General features: G+C 35.1%; 2 protein-coding genes and 1 long non-coding RNA gene across 3 annotated transcripts in view; 2 read left to right on the top strand and 1 right to left on the bottom strand.

The window, feature by feature from the left end:
- Window positions 1–13950, top strand: part of tmeff1b (transmembrane protein with EGF-like and two follistatin-like domains 1b) — a 24315-nt gene extending 10365 nt beyond the window's left edge. The window contains exons 2-10 of the mRNA XM_048173885.1: window positions 3410–3519; window positions 4477–4606; window positions 6865–6891; window positions 9358–9457; window positions 11065–11213; window positions 11376–11432; window positions 12526–12646; window positions 12758–12919; window positions 13143–13950. Coding sequence (XP_048029842.1) covers window positions 3410–3519; window positions 4477–4606; window positions 6865–6891; window positions 9358–9457; window positions 11065–11213; window positions 11376–11432; window positions 12526–12646; window positions 12758–12919; window positions 13143–13215 — 929 coding nt within the window. The 3' untranslated portion in view covers window positions 13216–13950. The remainder of the gene's footprint in view (window positions 1–3409; window positions 3520–4476; window positions 4607–6864; window positions 6892–9357; window positions 9458–11064; window positions 11214–11375; window positions 11433–12525; window positions 12647–12757; window positions 12920–13142) is intronic.
- LOC125257515 lies at window positions 2763–17202 on the bottom strand. Its single transcript, XR_007182407.1, has 3 exons — window positions 17065–17202; window positions 3232–3299; window positions 2763–3130 (listed from the first exon to the last, which is right to left on the bottom strand). It is a non-coding gene; the product is annotated as an uncharacterized LOC125257515 (long non-coding RNA).
- On the top strand, window positions 14957–20192 carry cavin4b (caveolae associated protein 4b). The gene is made up of 2 exons (XM_048173886.1): window positions 14957–15628; window positions 18572–20192. Exons 1-2 carry the CDS (start codon window positions 15263–15265, stop codon window positions 19160–19162), a joined length of 957 nt encoding a protein of 318 aa, XP_048029843.1. The 5' UTR covers window positions 14957–15262; the 3' UTR covers window positions 19163–20192.

Genomic DNA, 20192 nt, shown 5'->3' with positions numbered 1-20192 from the left:
ATATCCTGGGGATAACAGTGAGAATTGTTATCGTAGGCCATCAAGATCACTTTGAAGAGCTTTGTTTTTATAGAGCTATTTAAACAAGAAGAATTACTATTACTAAGAATTAGGAAAAAAGATTCTGAACGTCCATTCGAAGTCTATTATTTTCAACACTTATAATACAAACCGGTTGATCTATCCAATATTGAATATATTTTGATATAGTGTTATCATAGGTGGTCAGGTTGTCTAAGTTTATATGTCTTTCCAAACCTGAATTACTTTCTTTTTTTCTGTGGAGCACAAAAGATGATATTTTTGAAGATTTTGGCCAAACAATGAAAGTCAGTGCGGTCCAAAACAACACTTGACCTTATTGACTTTCATTGTATAGACAAACAAACATGGTCTGAGGCATTTTTCATATATTCTTTTATGTTCCACAAAATAAAGAAAATCATACAGGTTTGGAACGACATGAGGTAGATTTTTTAGTCCTGTCTCAAAGGTTTTGTCAGTCCCAGCTGTGTGTCAGATGGAGGATCAGGCCTTGGTTAATTTCTGTTAATAGGCTTCATACTCACAGCTAGTGGTCTGAAATATGAATGACAGTTGACAGCTGTTGGACACATGCTTTTTACAGCTGCTTTCTTCCAGCAGTCTGATTTCAGATCAGTTTGTTTCACATCTTTGATAATAGGTGGATGAAGCTCATCCTGGGCTAGAACTTTAAATTAACTTCCTGGTCTCAGTATAGAAGGTTGGTTTATGGTATGGATGAACATTCATATGGACCCTCATTAACACAGCATAACCACATTCAGACTCATTAAACACAGACATTTGTTAGCCATCTGAACTCCTATTTTGAGGGGCACCAGTAGCAGTACTATGGAAGCTTGTTTTTTCATAAAAAAAGGTAACTGCAACTTATTTCACGATTCCGAGTTTATAACTCACAATTCTGACTTTATTTCTCAGAATTCCGAGTTTATCTCACAATTCTGACTTAATTTCTCAGAATTGTGAGATAAACTCGGAATTCTGAGAAATAAAGTCAGAATTGTGAGTTATAAACTCGGAATTACAAGAAATAAAGTCAGGATTGTGAGTTATAAACTCGGAATTACAAGAAATAAAGTCAGGATTGTGAGTTATAAACTCGGAATTACAAGAAATAAAGTCAGGATTGTGAGTTATAAAGTCAGAATTGTGAGTTATAAACTCGGAATTACAAGAAATAAAGTCAGGATTGTGAGTTATAAAGTCAGAATTGTGAGTTATAAACTCGGAATTGCAAGAAATAAAGTCAGAATTGTGAGTTATAAACTCGGAATTGCAAGAAATAAAGTCAGAATTGTGAGTTATAAACTCGGAATTACAAGAAATAAAGTCAGGATTGTGAGTTATAAACTCAAAATTACAAGAAATAAAGTCAGGATTGTGAGTTATAAACTCGGAATTGCAAGAAATAAAGTCAGGATTGTGAGTTATAAACTCGGAATTACAAGAAATAAAGTCAGGATTGTGAGTTATAAACTCGGAATTGCAAGAAATAAAGTCAGAATTGTGAGTTATAAACTCGGAATTGCAAGAAATAAAGTCATAATTGTGAGTTATAAACTTGGAATTACAAGAAATAAAGTCATAATTGTGAGATAAACTTGGAATTACAAGAAATAAAGTCATAATTATGAGATATAAACTCGGAATTACAAGAAATAAAGTCATAATTGTGAGATAAACTTGGAATTACAAGAAATAAAGTCATAATTATGAGTTATAAACTCGGAATTGCAAGAAATAAAGTCAGAATTGTGAGTTATAAACTCGGAATTGCAAGAAATAAAGTCAGGATTGTGAGTTATAAACTCGGAATTGCAAGAAATAAAGTCAGAATTGTGAGTTATAAACTCGGAATTGCAAGAAATAAAGTCAGAATTGTGAGTTATAAACTCGGAATTGCAAGAAATAAAGTCAGAATTGTGAGTTATAAACTCGGAATTGCAAGAAATAAAGTCAGGATTGTGAGTTATAAACTCAGAATTACAAGAAATAAAGTCAGGATTGTGAGTTATAAACTCGGAATTACAAGAAAAAGTCAGGATTGTGAGTTATAAACTCAGAATTACAAGAAATAAAGTCACGATTGTGAGTTATAAACTCGGAATTACAAGAAATAAAGTCAGAATTGTGAGTTATAAACTCGGAATTACAAGAAAAAGTCAGGATTGTGAGTTATAAACTCAGAATTACAAGAAATAAAGTCACGATTGTGAGTTATAAACTCGGAATTACAAGAAATAAAGTCAGAATTGTGAGTTATAAACTCGGAATTACAAGAAAAAGTCAGGATTGTGAGTTATAAACTCAGAATTACAAGAAATAAAGTCACGATTGTGAGTTATAAACTCGGAATTACAAGAAATAAAGTCAGAATTGTGAGTTATAAACTCGGAATTGCAAGAAATAAAGTCAGAATTGTGAGATAAACTCGGAATTACAAGAAAAAGTCAGGATTGTGAGTTATAAACTCAGAATTACAAGAAATAAAGTCACGATTGTGAGTTATAAACTCGGAATTGCAAGAAATAAAGTCAGAATTGTGAGATATAAACTCGGAATTGCAAGAAATAAAGTCAGAATTGTGAGATAAACTCGGAATTACAAGAAATAAAGTCAGAATTGTGAGATATAAACTCGGAATAACAAGAAATAAAGTCAGAATTGTGAGATAAACTTGGAATTACAAGAAATAAAGTCAGAATTGTGAGATATACACTTGTAATTCTAACTTTTTTCTCTCACAGTTATGAGTTGTTTATGTCTCAGATTCTTATATCTTGCAATTCCAAGTTTAAAACTCACAATTCTGACTTTTCTCAGAGTTGTGAGATATAAACTTCGAATTGTGTGGGGGGAAAAAGCCAGAATTGTGAGACACAAACTCACAATAAAAAAGGTTTCTGCACCTTTTTATCAAAATTTTGACCTTATTACTCACAATTTCAAGTTTATAATGTTTTTCTCAGTACTGTGAGATATAAACACAATTGTGAGATAAAAAGTTGCCATTACCTTTTTTATTTTATTATTCTGTGGCAAAAACAATCTTCCGTCCAGTCCAGTCTTGGTGAGATAAAACCTAATTAAAGAAAAGGAAAACATGTTTAACACATTTGTTTTCTTTCAGTTAAAGACATAATAGGTTAGTTGTACAATTTTTGTTTAGCATGAAATCCCTACCTGAGCTGCACTTGACAGTGAGTGATGATCATTCATTTTCATTGAATGTAAAAGTGCAGCTTTTTGCTCTGAGAAAGTTGAAAAGAAACAAGCATATAAGTAAAATTAGTTTATACCTTGAGAAATGACAAGTTTGTCAATGTTTGGTGTTTAATCAGCCTCTGTTGTGTCTTGTCAGATTTGTCAGAGAAGAAGAGCGACCTGCGTGTGTGCGACGCCACCACGTGCCGTTACAACGGGATCTGCCAAAACAATGGTGCTGACATCAAATGCGTATGTCAGTTTCAGGTACACATTTTATGTCTTTTATTTAATACTTTGTCTGTTCATTGTTTTTATGAAACGTTCCGATTCTAAATTCTGATTGGAAGAATCGCATTCGAAGCCATTGCTCAGCAACCATAACCAAACTCTGCTTGACATTAGTGCTACATAGTTTGCATACATTTTTTTAATGTCTAATTAATTACGTTACTTGTTTATTCACGATTATCATTAATAAATGTAACTATTTATTGAACATCAGTGTCTTTTGTCATAATACCACTTCCCCAAACACCCCTTAAGGCACGCTCACACCAAGGACAATAACTATAAGAATAAAGATCTAAAAAACGTTCTAAATGCAAAAGAATAGCAGAGTCCACACCACAACTATAAAGATAACGGCGCTGAGAAACTATATTGTTTGAATCTCTTTCAAAAGTTTTTTTTTTCCAGCTGATGAATTATAAAAACACTGACAGCCAATCAGAATCCATCCTGCCCTAAAAATCTCTGCTATTCTTTTATATTTAGAACTATTTGAAGAACTATCTCTTTATTGTTATAGTTATTGTCCTTGGTGTGAACAGGCCTTTAGAGTTACATTGATTTTTTTTTTTTTTTTAAACTTTGATTATAGTCATCGTTCTTGGTGTGACTTAATTCACAACCAATTGTGGACTTATTGCTGGTTTAATAGCTTCTGTCAACTCTTGGTCTTCTGAGAAAAATCGTTGAACATTGAGAATTTTTTTCTGTGATTGTGCTTCAGAAAATCTCTCAAATTATAAGGCTGAATCGATGCTTTAGCATTTACCTGCATTCATTTTCCCCCTCATTGATCAGTGAGCCATCTAAAGCATATTAATGTGAAAAATTACATCAGAAGTGGCTCAACTCAATACTGCATCCAGCTCTTCTAAACCACTTAATTTCTTGCTGTACCTGAGAAGCCTTTCATATGTATCGTGTTTGCCGCAGTGCTCTAAGAACTACGTCCCCGTGTGCGGTACAAACGGAGACACCTATCAGAACGAGTGCTATCTGAAACAAGCAGCCTGTACCCAGCAGAGACCCATCTTTCTGGCCTCTGAGGGCCCCTGCTATCCTGGTGAGTCCGAACTGTCTCCTCCACTTCCTGAAATGAACACCTAACATCTTCTGCCTTAGTTCATATTACACTGACTCTGCTCATTTCATTAGAACACAAGTCACAAGCATTTTTTGAGATGCTGCAACAATAGTGTTGGTCTTTTTGGGGATGGCATACAGTATTTATTTAAGGTTAATTTACACACCAGCCCCCTCACAGACACATACATATACACACTGCCCAGCCCGAAAAAAGTTGGGATTTAAATAGGCAAATACTTAAGAATCTATGACTAGATCATTATTGCAGTGATTATTATGTCTCTGACATGTTATATGTTTGGGAACAGTTCACTTAACCCGTTTAACGTTTAATTAATGGTGAGTGTAGCTTTTCATTTCTTAAATGACAATATTCTAAGATGACAATGTCAAGATTCATCAGGCTCAAATTGTGAAAGAATGGTTGGGAGGAAGCATGACGAATCATTTTCGGACATGAATTGGCACCTCTGAGTCCAGACCTTAAATTCATTGAAAATTTTTGGGATGTGCTGGAGGAGACTTTACAGAGTGCTCATCTCTTGCATTGTCAATACAAGATGTTGACCAAAAATTGATGCAGCTCTTGATGGAAATAACATCACAACATGTATTTCCATCAAGAGGTGCATCAATTTTTGGTCAAGATCTTGTATTGACAATGCAAGAGATGAGCACTCTGTAAAGTCTCCTCCAGCACATCTTAAAGACTTTTAATAAATTTAAGGTCTGGACTCAGAGGTGCTAAAACAGCAACTTTTTTTTCGGTTATGTGTTTTTGAGAAACTAAAGACCGTGCATCATTTGTCAATTTGGATTTTCATAATAGAGGAGAAATTGGGAAGTCAAAAACCTTTGCCATTTCCATGCATCTTTTTTGTCAAATACTTAAGTGTAACCAAATTATTAACACAAATTCTCAATAATCAGATTAGCCGCGTTTCCATTACCCTTTAATTACGCAAATTGAAATTGCGAATTGAAAATATGCTCAATGGAAACATGTACATTTTGCAAAAACTCCCATATATTGCAAAAAAGTTTTTACGCTTGCATGAGGTGGTTTTTCAGGAAATTAAAAAAAGGAATATTTCGCAAAACTGCAATAGAAACAGTTTTTTCACATTTACAGGTCATCTGTCATATGTAAAAGTTGATCATTCTTTAAAGATGGCGCGGTATGTTTGGACAGAAGACAAGAGTTCTTCATTAAACTCATAAAAGTCAACAGTATTATGGGACACTAGATTCAAAACAACAAAGAAATGCCACAATTTCAATTTATCGAGACCTCAAAGCAGATAGGAGGAGGAAACACCCAGAAACACTTCATACGTGGCCGCTTTCCTTTCCATAAATGCTTGGATAACACACCTACATCTCCTTTGATTAAAAATAATGGCTAGTGCAGTGGCTGGGATATACGTAAAGCTACCAACATCCGTTGACATGATTTTTGTAAAAAAAGACGTTTTAGACGCATAACATCGGTTAATGGAAACGCCGTCATTTCACAACAGTTTTTATTGATATTTAGAAAATATCCCAAAAGTTTTGTGCAAATCTGTAATGGAAACGTGGCTATTGAGGATTGATTACCCCTTACACATAAAATTGAATAATAATAAAATAAACTTTTTTTGCCCCAACAATATGAATTTCAGGAACATTTCTGTCATTTTCAGTGACATTTTACAATTACTAAATACAATTAAATTGTATTTACTGTATATATAATTGTACATAGAATTATACAAATTATCAAGATATTTATTCAAATAAAAGTTCATTTGATATGATTTTATTTAGAATATATTTTTGAGGGCCTCTAACTGGCCACTGGTGATAAAATTGCCATCAAGGGACAACAGATGTACTGCCTTTGCTAATTAGATTGATTTTTCTAAGTCTAAATGACCAGATATTCTATTTTAACACCCTGTTTATATGCAGAGGCTTCTATTACAGACTAATGAGCAGTGTGATCTGATACATGACAACCTTTATTTTTAGCTCTAATTAATCTCATGATTTCTTTTCATCCACAAATTACATGTCATGGCTCATAATAATTTGATACGCGTGTTAATAATGCATTATACAAGGACTATAACAATACACTGTATGAACTCTTGACAATGCAAATGTTTTATGATGTCTATATATATATTTATAAATGGAAAGTTATAATAAGTCCTCCCTACTTGTTTTTTTTTTTTTTTTTTTTTGTTCCAGATAGCAGCTCAGGATCTGGAGATGGAGGTTTGTTTTCTTTTCTTTATATTTTTTGTTCTGACCAAAAAGCACCTAACAGTAATATCAAGGAAATCGAAACATGGTCATTTCTAGGATTTTGACCCACAGACTTCAAATTATGGCAGAAATGGGTCACCTCCCAGCACTCCAGAGCTCTGTAGATCAGCCAAAACATGCCATCCGAGGTTATTTTTAGCCTCATCATGCTGAAGTTGCCAGTTCTGTGATAAAAGGGTGACCCCGCGCTGCGCTCGGTTTGAACCTCCCCTGATGCGGGTTTAAAGATGAAGGCTTGTGCGTAAGAGCCGCTCTAGAGCTGTCATTACAGAAAATTACAGACCGCTGCAGGAACGCAACTCAAGTGCTGTTGAGTATGTACTCGCTCAGTAGCCGCTTCTGAAATGCATGGTATGCCGCTGAGTATTTTTAATCGTTCTCTTACAAATTTTTTTTTTTTTTTAAACAATCAGTCTTGTTTAAAGGCTAGCTTATAATAGTCTCGTTCCTCATTTTCAATTGCCAGAACTTCTCTATTTTGAGCTTGTCCCCTACAGACTTAAAATCTGTATTTATTATAATAATGATAATAATAATGACAATGATATATTATATAATAGTCTTTTATAAAATAACAACAATAACAATATACTAAATATTAATAAAATATTTATAATTATATATAAATATATAGTAAATAAATAAATAGTGTTAAAATCAGGGAATTTCTACTTTGAACTTTTTCATAACGCTTTTAATCAGAAACATACTTGCATGGAATATTTCAAAATGTTTCACCCGAATGTATTTTAGATTTTCTATCTTATGTTAAGTTGAAATGTTTTATATAATAATGTAAATTTTATGGAATATGATATTGACATTTGTGTTTGCCATGTAAATAGCCATGATGCTAACATGGTGTAAAAAACTTACAAAACAAACAAACTTTGAACTTTGTCGTAAGAACTTAAAGGGTTAGTTCACCCAAAAATTAAAATTCTGTCATTAATGACTCACCCTCATGTCGTTCTACACCCGTAAGACCTTTGTTAATCTTCGGAACACAAATTAAGATATTTTTGATAAAATCCGATGGCTCAGTGATGCCTGCATTGCCAGCAATAACACACCCTTTTTCAATACTAAAAACAACCTTAATATTATAAAGCGACGAGAATACATTTTGTGCACCAAAAATAACAAAATAGCGTCTTTATTCAACAATATCTAGTGATGGGCGATTTCAAAACACTGCTTCATGAAGCTTTGAAGCTTTATGAATCTTTTGTTTCGATTCAGTGGTTCGGAATGCGAATCAAACTGCCAAAGTCACGTGATCTATTGAAGTTTCAAAACACTTATGACATAACGAAGCCTCGTTTACTGAAATCATGTGATTTTGACGCTCTGAACCACTGATTCACAAAGCTTTGAATCTTCATGAAGCAGTGTTTTGAAATTGCCCATCACTAGATATTGTTGAATAATTATTAATATTAATAATATTGGGGTTTTTTTTGGCGCACAAAAAGTATTCTCGTCGCTTCATAACATTAAGGTTGAACCACTGTAGTCACATGAACTGTTTTAAATATGTCTTTAGTAGCTTTCTGGGCATTTGAAAGTGTTAATTATCTTGCTGTCAATGGAGCCACCGGATTTTATTAAAAATATCTTAATTTGTGTTCTGAAGATGAATGAAGGTCTTACGGGTGTAGAACGACATGAGGGTGAGTAATTAATGACTGAATTTTCATTTTTGGGTGAACTAACCCTTTTCGTCATTTTGTATTTCTTTGTGCATTTTGTAATTTTGCATAACAAAAATCACTTTCTCCAATACTAACATCATCATGCCAAGCATTTAAAAACAATTTCCAAATGCTTCTTTCAGTGACTTTTTTTTTTTCTTTTCGAGATTTCAAATAATCAAAAGTGCTTTTAATTAAAGAGTCAGCCAAATATGATGATTTATAATCATGTGGACAGCTGTGAAGCAGTTATTTTAGTTTTATTAATATTTTGAATGAGCTTTTATTTGTTTATATTTTTAGTTTTCAATTGTCATTTTGTTATGTGCTTTTGTCATTTTATTATTATTATCTAAATATTGCTAATTAGGTTTAATTTATTTTCATTTAAGTTTTAGTTTTTATTTATTTCAGTTTATTGCCAAGGCAACATTTCTAATTTTCATTTAGTGTAAGTTTTTCAACTAATATTTATATATTTTAATTTATTTCAGATTTCAATTCAGAGAAATGTTTTAATAGTTTTAGTTAACAACAATAATCCTGCTGTGAAGGACAAATAGGAGAAAACGGTTAAAAAGCACTTATCTCTTTAAAGTACAGGAAAATATATATAATGTAAACAAGGCAACAACATATATTCTGAACTGTTTCTCAGTTTCTCTTCTAAAGCTGGCTATAATGAAAAGTTATAATAATTTATGTTATCACTGTCTTACAGAATATGAGGCATCAGGCACAGATTCGAGCAAGAAAGTCACAAAATGCAGCAACTGCAAGTACGGCGCTGAATGTGACGAAGACGCAGAGGACGAGGACTCGTACGTGCTGCATTATTTCTTTATGATTTCTGCTTATGTGATCTGGACAAATTTATCCAGTACCCAGGAGTTGGCAATTAATGAGTCCCGTGCTACTTCACGCCAGCACTTTAAAGTAATGAATGAATTAAGGGTTTTTTTTCAACATTGGAAACAACTGCTATTGTGTATAATATAAAAGCATGAATTTTGGAAAGAATTCAGCTCTATCAAAGCCGAGGAAATAACATTACTCCCATGAGATGGGGAAGCATTTCAAAACTTTTTTCTATCAAAAGTTTTTCTGCCTGGTTCGTTGTTACTTTCGCATTTTCATGCCAAGTGCTAATGAACAGTATGGACTAACTCCAGGAGACACTGTAGCTTCCAAGGACATGAGATTCAGGGAGCCCAGGGAAAAATATTCCTGTGTCAGCTCTCAAACCCTCACAGATAATTAGTTACATTACATAAACCAGCAGGGGGAGACGATCACACAGGACATGTCTAGGGACAGTGGATGTCTCAGTATTGATACAGTATGGCCAATATAGTGTGTGAGATTTACAACTGCAGCTCTGAGTGATCTTATTAGTGACAATATTTACCAGGCATGAAAACGTATTGGTTTCAGTGTTATGTAATATCAGTAGCTATGTTTCCATCCAAAGTTGCGAATATGAAAAATGGGAATATCTCATTAAACATTTGTGAATAAAGCAGTGTTTGCATCCCATGTGTTCAAGAGATCAAACTGAGAAATTGGCACAAAATATCTGTAATAAAAATGGAAGTGCTGCAATCAGGGAAGCCACTGTGGCTCTTTTATTCTACATCGTAATTTATGAATGTAATAAACGCTATCGTCTTGTGTTCGGATGCCTGGTGTTTGTGAACGCAATCATGTGAGATGCTTCTGGGAGGACATTATACCAAATCATTTTGATGACAGACTTTGGTCCAGGCATTTCAGAATGATCAAACCAACATTTGAGATGCTGTGCGAAGTGATTGGTCTGCTGGTTAGTCCAGTTATTGTCCAGTTTTTTTGTTGCGCATCGAGAGATTTATTTGGTAAATATTTTTCCATCGTAGTTTATGTCTTCTTATTGGATACATTTTTTTTTTAATCCACCCCAATTGAGTGCATACATTTTTTTTAAACGCATTTGTAGTATTTATGCCGTCTTGCCATTTCAATTCAGTGTTTTTTGAATGCAATATCCCAAAATGTGCATAAAAATAGGTGGATGGAAACAGCTATTGATATACTAATATTTTGAATTAGATGTTTACTTAAAGATTTAGTAATTTTTGTGTTCTTGTAATTTTATTTGTTTTTTTTTTATAAATATGTCTATATATTTCAAATTAAGTTTTAGTTTTCATTATTTTAGTACTTGGGTACTTTAGCATATCTGTTTTTTTACAATATTTTTTTCAGTTAATGTTTATTTTATTTCAGTGAATGAAAATGATTTTAGTTATGGTTAATGAAAATAACCTTGCTAGACGACATTCAGGGCTTTATTTTATTTGTTACTGGTGAAGTGCTTGTTGTACCAGCAGAATGTTTAATTCACAGCACAAATGAGACTCACAGGATTTAAATTGTTCTGTTGTTGCAGCTGTTCGTGTAAAATCGACTGCAGTGGGCACAATGAGAATCCAGTGTGCGGCACAGATGGAAACTCCTACCACAACCCCTGCCTGGTGCGAGAAGCGTCCTGTATGAAGCAGGAACAGATCGATGTGAAACATTTAGGGAGATGCCCAGGTCAGATCCCGTCACAGTAACAGCACTGCAGCTAATACACAAAGACAAATAGTCTCGGACAACTCACTATTTTATCCATAGTTGCTTTATTTGCTTTATGTGAAATTTTGAATGGTAGTTTGTCTACCAAAGCCAATCTGTGCTTATCTTTTCATCACTCAGATAAAGACAAAGCTAAGAAAAATGAAGCTGGGCTTCCCTACAAGCCAGAATTTACTGGTCAGTACATTTCTAATCATCTTCATCTCTAATGTCACACTTGATTGGATAGTGAAATGTGTCTCTAGGGGAGGGGCTAAAAGATAAAGAGGGCTTGGTGATGTCAATCAAAAAGGGATGTTTTTCTTTATTTCTTTGGACTAACATTATTGTTCAAATGTTTGGGGTCGGTAAGAGCTTTTAATTTTTTTCAAAGAAGTCTCTTCGGCACACCAAAGCTGCATTTATTTGATCAAAAATACAGTAAAACAGTAATATTATTGAAATATTATTGCAATTTTAAATAACTATTTTCTATTTTAATATATTTTAAAATGTAATTTATTCATGTGACACAAAGCTGAATTTTCAGTATTCTTTACTCCAGCCTTCAGTGTCACATGATCCTTCATTCTTATATGCTGATTTGATGCTGAAGAAATTATTATCAATGTTGAAAAAAGTTGCGCTGCTTCATATTTTTGTGCAAACCATGAGACATTTTTTCAGGATTCTTTGATGAATAGAAAGTTCAAAAGAACAGCATTTATTTATCTTTTATAAATGTCTTTACTGTCACTTTTGATCAATTTCATGTGTCCTTGTTGAATTAAAGTGTTCATTTCTTTAAAAAAAAAATGTACTTGCCCCAAACTTTTAAATGGTATAAGTTGAGTTGCTATAAGACTCATAATTGCAATCAAAGTTGCAATAAGACTCATGTTGACTAAAAAAATGATCAGATTCATGTTGTTATTGCAGGTATGTACTCATATAGTCAACATATGTAAATCAAGTCAATTCAGTTGATCAAAATTCAATTAATAAAAAATCAGAGATGTACTCTGCAAAAACTTCACTGTAAATTTTGGACTTGTAATCTTAAATGCATGTTAATTGTGTTGCTGTTAACATAGAATAATGGCTGTTTGTAATAATGTAGCTCATTAACAGTGCTGCAATGTAAAATGCATCAAACTGTCACATAACCTTCATAATTTGCATTGCTCAACTATATAGCTCTGTATATTTGAGTTAAAATAAAGCTAAATCTGGGAGTTAAATGTGCTACTTTCAGCAATAGAGTAGTAAAAGTAGATTGTTCTATTTTTAGACCCAGCAAAAACCGGTGATGGAAAAGGATACGGCTGGATGCCCGTTCCCTGCACAGATGACTACGCCAACTTCTGCGTTCATGGCCAGTGTGAATTTAATTTCGGCATCGCCTCCTGCCGGTGAGCGCTTAGTATTTGGTTGCGCAGAACTGTGTACATCCTATCAGGTGTTCATTAAAAAATGACTGTTCTTAGAAAATGAGTTTCAGATGGTTTCTTGTGTTTCCACAGGTGTGATTCAGGTTACACAGGGACACAGTGTGAGGAAATCGCAGACTTTAACATCCTGTATGTGGTACCCAGTGGTCAGAAACTTCATTATGTGCTTATAGCTGCTATCATTGGAGCCGTGCAGATCGCCATTATCGTGGCAGTGGTCATGTGTATTACCAGGTGAGTGCTGGTAGATTTAGTTGATGAAAATGTACATTTTAGCATCTTCCAAAAGCATGCATTAATGCACTTTCTTAATATTAGAGCTCATTCAAGAGTTATATTTACCCAAAATAATGCTCAGTTTAACTAATGCTCTTGTAACTGCATTCACACTCTGTTTATGTGATTTTTGTTGGTTTAAATATGTGTGTGTGTAATATCATGTTGTTGTTTTTTACAGGAAATGTCCTAAGAATAATCGCGGAAGACGGCAAAAGCAGAACTTTTCATCAAACGTCACTTCAAGGATGTAGCTTGTTTTTATTTTATTTTTTTTTATACTTTTTGTACCAAGTGGATTACAGTTTTAATGTGCTTTTTTGTTTTGTGCTTTCTTGACTCTGGACAATAAGATTATTTTCGATTTTAAATTTTATTTCATTATTTTATTGGATGGTGCCTTATTGTTTTCTTGTTTCCAGGACATTTTAGGTACTTGATGTCAGTGGCAAACACTGTCAAATGAATGATAAAAGCCAGCTCTTTTTTGTCGAGTTTTTTTGTTTTTATTTTTCCTTTAGGTTGTGGTGCCAGTTTTTCTTTATTTTTTACGTATTGTTAAATGTAACTCTCGGCACACGAACTGTACCACAAAAACGGACATCCTCAATTTTCATGGAATGTGCTTCTTTACTGAAAATATTAACTCTGAACTGTCTTTAACTGCCCCCTTTGATTTGATTTTTATTTCCTCAAATCAAACAAAGCTGAACACCAAATTTAATTGGACATGAACAAGTATGCCGACAAAGTGATGACGTTTACGGTTTCTTTTGAAGGGAATTCCAGAGAATGAAATGCAACGTGTTTGACTAGCTAATCTTATCAATGTTAAAATGTTTGTAGTTTTTATGTTCTAATGTTATCGGTGTTGTTAATGTTGAAATGAACATTATTGACATTAATTTAATTCTATGAACTGCATATCGCATGACCTGTGAAACTGTGTCCAGTGCTGTAGATTTAATAAAATTTAATTCTGTCTTACAGATATTTTTGTTGCCTGTACACATACACCCAGTGTAAAGTTGGTTGTTAAACCTCTAGTCATTCATATGTGGCTTGCAATAAGTAATACAATCTCTGAGTAATCTAATTATAAGAATGCAGTTCATGCAATTTGACCAGTTAAAATCATTAGCATCATCTTTACCATTCTACAAAACGTCTTAAAGGGACATTTACTCACCTTCATGTGGTTCCAAACCTGTTCTTTCGTTCTTCTGTGAAACTATGTATTGACTTTCATTGTATGGAAAAAAAAACATGTTCAACAGAAGAAAGAAAGTCATTCAGGTTCAGAACAACATGAGGATGAGTAAATGATTTTTGGGTGAACTATCCCTTTAAGAGTGACATCTTGGGTTATCGAATTATAAAATGAACAGATGCAGCTATTTGAAGAAAAAAGATATGATTGTAAAGATCTATTCACGTGAGATTTTGTGTGTAAAGTGGCATCAAGTATCAGTTGAATGAAGAGTTCTGGAGAGTTAAGTAAGCCTTGGTCAGCTACGACATGAGTGATGAGTAATTATAGGCGGACCAGGGTTTAAGAATAGACTGCAGCTGGTGGTATCATTTCACAAGTTTGGACAGTCCCATCTTAAGGTGGATCATCTTCCCCAGGTTGCAACATGGCAGTCAAAATCATGCTTGGGGACAATCTTAAAGCACTGAGGATATGGTTGTAAGCAAGTTGTGCCCTCGGTTGTGAAATTTCTCAAATTTAGTAATGGTAAAGCTGGAACCTTTTGTTCAAAGTTGGACAATCAGTTGACCATCATTGGTAGAACATCTTAGTATTGTTTGTGCTATGCTTTTTAACAAATTTTAACTGTATCATTAGCTTTTCTTTCTCTTTGTAAAAGCAATGGTGTGGTTGAGAACGAAGGGGGTTTCCATTATCTCAGCTACACACGCATCTTCTAAAAATGACGAGGTGTCACCTTACTGTGGATATTTATATCGCTGAATTCATGGGGAGTTGGTTTGATGCCCCCTTCCAACCCCTCTGCCTTCTTTTCCAGTCGTTCCCTGTCTGTCTGGCCTTTGAACCTTGTGTTCCCTATATACAGGAAGGGTGGAGCTTCTATATTCTCCAGAACGTTAATGAAGCTCCAGTCACAGGGCGAGTCCGTCTCATCCGAGAGTCTTCCAGGGCCCACCACGGCCCCACGATCCAGCGTCCCACCCCATAACCCAACACCCTCCTGTTCACCAACAGAAAATACACCAAAGCAGGACCTGAGACCTTCGGCAGTTCTAGTCTAGGGTCCTCACTGTGTTACAAGGACAAGCATGGCTGACAAACTGGGACTTGCAGGTGTGGCGGACGAGCCCAGCGCCCTGAACATCTTCACTCTGCTGGAGAGGGTGTCCGGGATCATAGATAATGTGCAGGCGTGCCAGCAACGCATGGAGGAGAGACAGCTGGAGCTGGAGAACACCGTGAAGAACATCCAGGCGGATGTCGTGAAGTTGACGAAGGAGCACACAGCAACGAGTGGCACTGTGGAGAAACTTCTGGAGAAAACACGCAAGGTCAGCTGCCACGTCAAGGATGTCCGTGTCCGGGTGGAGAAGCAGAATGTACGTGTCAAGAAGGTGGAGGAAACCCAAGTCGAGCTGCTGAACAAGAACAAGTTCCGTGTCGTGATCTACCAGGTAAATGATCTCTACTTTTTGTGGCATGTGAGTTTTCTTTTGGACTTGGTTTTTTTCTGGGTTAGTTTAGATCCCTAAAGCAGGTCTAATTTTGGAAACGTACAACCTTAGAATAGTGGACCATTTTCTTTTACTCATGGTTGAAACTCCATGCATTGATTATTTTTTTGGACACAACATTTCAAGTTGAGGGAAAGGGCCCATCAAAGATAGACAGATTATTACAAGATACAAGGTCTTGCATGATCCAAGATAAATCACGATACACTAGAAGGTCATGTGGCCTACAGCCAAAAGCAATACAGTAGGAATGTTCTGCCAGTCCCCACTGAGAATGGAGGATTAGGTTGGCGGCCATTTTATCTGATATGTGGCAGGATGTCTGGAGTAACAAGCAAATAAACCATGTAATGTGATCCATGAATTAATATTCACTCTAGTGTTTTAGAGAATGAACTATGAAACCTTATTTGGAATACTGCTGTTGTCGTAAAGGGGGCTAGATGTCTTAAATGAGGTTAAGATTGATTGCAGAAATTATGACATCATAGAGGAATGTTTCATTGCTAAATCTGGAAATATTGTTTCATACATCTGCAATAGATACATTTATAGCTTGATAAATATTTGACGTAGCTTGAACTTGGATTACTGTGTACAAAAGCACTTAATGCATTAAAACTAATAACAATGAGCAAAATTATTATTTTTTTTAAAGTTTTCAGATAACCATAATAACTTTATATATATATATATATATATATATATATATATATATATATATATATATATATATATATGCCTTTTTATAAGTAGATTTTCTGAAATTAAGCTAATAAAATCTGCTCTTTTTTGTGTTAGGTTGGAATTTACTTACTAATTTTATTTACCAGATTCATAATTATGGGACCATTTATGTATTTGTTGCTGTCTACATCTGAAGATTTATCTCCATTTGCCACATCATAGAGACAAATGGGCTGCCCATGCACGCAAATTAACTCATATTTTCCTTCTCAAACAATCATACTTTTAAATACTGCCCATGGGATTGATCTTGTACCGTGAGCAGAACAGCTGACAGATTTGTTCAGGGTTATTCTGAGAGCTGCACTGAAGCTTCATGTCCTAATATAGTGTTATCGCGTATGACAGAGTGATGGTGAAAAAAGCTATCGACAGAGTGTTTAATAACGATTGAACATTGGTAGTTAGTTATATCAGTAGTGGTTTTCCTTATATAAAAATGAGCATTTTGTTTTGCGATTCGTTATTAGAAGTGTGGACACGCAAAGCAGGGTTCAACCTTAATTGGCTTTAGCCCAGTGACTGACAGTAAAACATGTAACTTGATTCAGTTATTTTGTATGCCTCATAGCGATTAGACTTTGAATTGGATATATTGATAGGTAAATGTTATGTGTGTACAAACCTACCTGTTCTTTATTTGTGGCCAGAAGTAGTAGAAGACTCACAACGCTATATTAATTCGGCTGTGATCATTCTTAAGCACTTTAGCTACTGCATTATTGTTTTTTGTTGTTCATTTTGCAGTAATTCTCTACTGGTTTTGTTGTAAATCCAAATTTAACATTAAATTAAGTTCGATGTAGAAAAACAAAAACAAAAGTAAGAAGCATTTAATCGTCGTCTGGGTCAAAAATAAAGCCTGGTGGCAAGAATCGTTTTCTCCTACATTTAATAGTATGTAACGGCTCTCAGGAATACTTGATTCTGATTGGTCAGTCGCGGATTCAGCGGGTAACTGGCGACCGCGCTACTTTTACGTCTCTCGTATTATTCCGCGTATGTATCAGTTAGCGATTGTAGTGAAAATTACCTCAGAGCTTTAAGAGAACAAGATACAAACAAAAGTTGGAAGCATTTAATCGTCGTCTGGGTCAAAAATAAAGCCTGGTGGCAAGAATCGTTTTCTCCTACATTTAAAAGTATGTAACGGCTTTCAGGAATACTTGATTCTGATTGGTCAGTCGGAGATTCAGCGAGAAACTGGAGACCGCGCTACTTTCACGTCTCTCTCTCGTATTATTCCGCGTATCAGTTAGCGATTGTAGTGAAAATTACCTCAGAGCTTTAAGAGAACAAGATACAAACAAAAGTTGGAAGCATGTAATCATAGTCTGGGTCAAAAATAAAGCCTGGTGGCAAGAAACGTTTTCTCCTACATTTAAAAGTATGTAACGGCTTTCAGGAATACTTGATTCTGATTGGTCAGTCGCGGATTCAGCGGGTAACTGGAGACCGCGCTACTTTCACGTCTCTCTCTCGTATTATTCCGCGTATGTATCAGTTAGCGATTGTAGTGAAAATTACCTCAGAGCTTTAAGAGAACAAGATACAAACAAAAGTTGGAAGCATTTAATCGTCGTCTGGGTCAAAGATAAAGCCTGGTGGCAAGAATCGTTTTCTCCTACATTTCAGGAATACTTGATTCTGATTGGTCAGTTGCGGATTCAGCGGGTAACTGATGACGTCTCTCTCGTATCATTCCGCGTATGTATCAGTTAGAAATTGTAGTGAAAATTACCTCAGAGCTTTATAAAAATAATTTCAAGTATCCCGTATCTCAAGTTCACATATTTATTTGTTGACTAGCTGGTCACATTATCCTTCACTATCCTGTGACCTACCACTTGAAAACCATGACTCTTAAAGAGATGAATTATACTGTTTTTTTTAGAACTATAATGGAACTTTTTTTAAAACACATAATTACAAACATCACACAATAATCAAAATATGTTGATATTAATATGTTGTTCTAAATAGATAAACAAACTATAGATAAACTGTACACACATGGAATGGGGTTGTTCAGTATGTAGGCCTACTTTTTTCTTTGTATGCCTAAATCCATTTGACTAAAGGCCTTAGATGTGCTATATATGGTATCTTTATGGTAAATTTATTGTCTTCCCACAGGGAGATAATGAGGTCCCAGCTGTAGCTGCCCCCAAAGCCTCTCCAAAGGGAGCAACGGGCGGAGACGCTCCCATAGACCCAGATGCACCGGAGGCCCCGCTCCCAGACTCAGATGAGGAATACATGGTTGTTGAGGAGGCCGACTCATCTACTGCTGCCAAACTAAAGAAGACCGGCCTGAAGCGCATTGAAAGCTTGAAGCAGACCTTCTCGCGTGAGAACATGACTAAGACCAAAGAGAACCTGGGCACCAAGGTCAACAAGCTCGGTGAGCGCATAGTAACTGCCGAACGACGTGAGAAAATCCGCCAGTCCGGGGAACGGCTGAAACAGTCTGGGGAACGTTTCAAGGAAACCATCACGAAAACCGTGCCAGCAAAGCTGAACCTGAAGAAGGAAAGGACGGTGGCCGAAGGTCAGGAAGGAGCAGAAGGGACCACGGAAGGAACAGCACCTGTCCCACCACCCAAGGGCCGCAAGCCCAGCCCTGATGTGGCCTACACAGAGCCGACAGAGAAACAAGAAGGTCCGGATGAAGGCAAGGGCGAGGAATCGGAAGTGCCGATGTATGATATGAAGCAGCTTTCTTAAACAGCAAGTCTGACAGTCACATTTGGGAAAGACTAATGTACAGATATGAATTAGATTATGGAGAACTTGAAGGTGGAAAGATTGGGAAGATCAGAGATCTTGCTTCTGAGTGTGTGGATCAGTGGATTGTGCTTGCGACAATTGAATGAGCGAATTGAGGAAGTTGTACACTACAAACAATATCCATAGAGTTTTTTTTTCTTTTGATTTTCCTGTTTACATCTGTTATGGACTATGAAGGGTTATGAATGTTAAACCAATGTACTGAGATGACTAGGCTATGGTTTTTAATTTAAATTCAGCTAAAATTAGGGTGCACTCACTATTGTTTTGTTTTTTGTTTGTTTTTTTTGTCTTTATTCTGCCACCAATGAGTGACACATCATGAAAAAGAGAAAGTTTTTGGAAACAAATACTCTATTCACAGATGTGTCCATCTACAGACACTACAGATATAGTGAGTAGTGTTCAGCAGGTCATGTGATCCCAATATGGCGTCCCCCATGATAGGACACCCACTTAATGTAGAAAACAGCTTTTTGTAAGACATTGATGTCTCTCGCTAAAAATTACTTAGTGCACCTTTTAGGAATTGCATATCAATTAATTTACATTTTATTTGTTAGGCATGTGTAAAATTACTTTAAATAGCTGAATTTATATATATATATATATATATATATATATATATATATATATATATAAAAAAAATGTACCAAGATGGATAACAGAAGTGCATTTTGGACTTTATCTGGAGAACTTTGAATATATTCTGGTGTCGACTGACATCCAGCATGTCAACAAGGAATGAGTTTAGAATTTTTTTTTTTTTTTTTTTTTTTCAATTTAGATGTTGTAGCTGTTTTTGGAATATAACTTTAACTGTGCAGACAAGTCATTTATAACAACATTTTTCTGTGCCTTTCTGTGTTGTTCATTTAAACTATAAAAAACAACTTTTGCAGTCTAACCTTGGTGATGAACCATCACTATTCAGCTGTAGTATTTTTAAATAAACATTTTAACTCAA

The sequence above is a fragment of the Megalobrama amblycephala genome, linkage group LG22 (genome assembly GCF_018812025.1).
Source record: "Megalobrama amblycephala isolate DHTTF-2021 linkage group LG22, ASM1881202v1, whole genome shotgun sequence".
Lineage (NCBI taxonomy): Eukaryota > Metazoa > Chordata > Actinopteri > Cypriniformes > Xenocyprididae > Megalobrama > Megalobrama amblycephala.
This window is presented reverse-complemented; position numbering and strand designations above follow the sequence as displayed.

Excerpts from the sequence above, each read along its gene's own strand:
- cavin4b (XM_048173886.1), top strand. The coding sequence starts at position 15,263 with ATGGCTGACAAACTGGGACTTGCAGGTGTGGCGGACGAGCCCAGCGCC. Across the intron at positions 15,629-18,571 it reads TCCGTGTCGTGATCTACCAG|GGAGATAATGAGGTCCCAGC; the intron begins GTAAATGATCTC and ends GTCTTCCCACAG.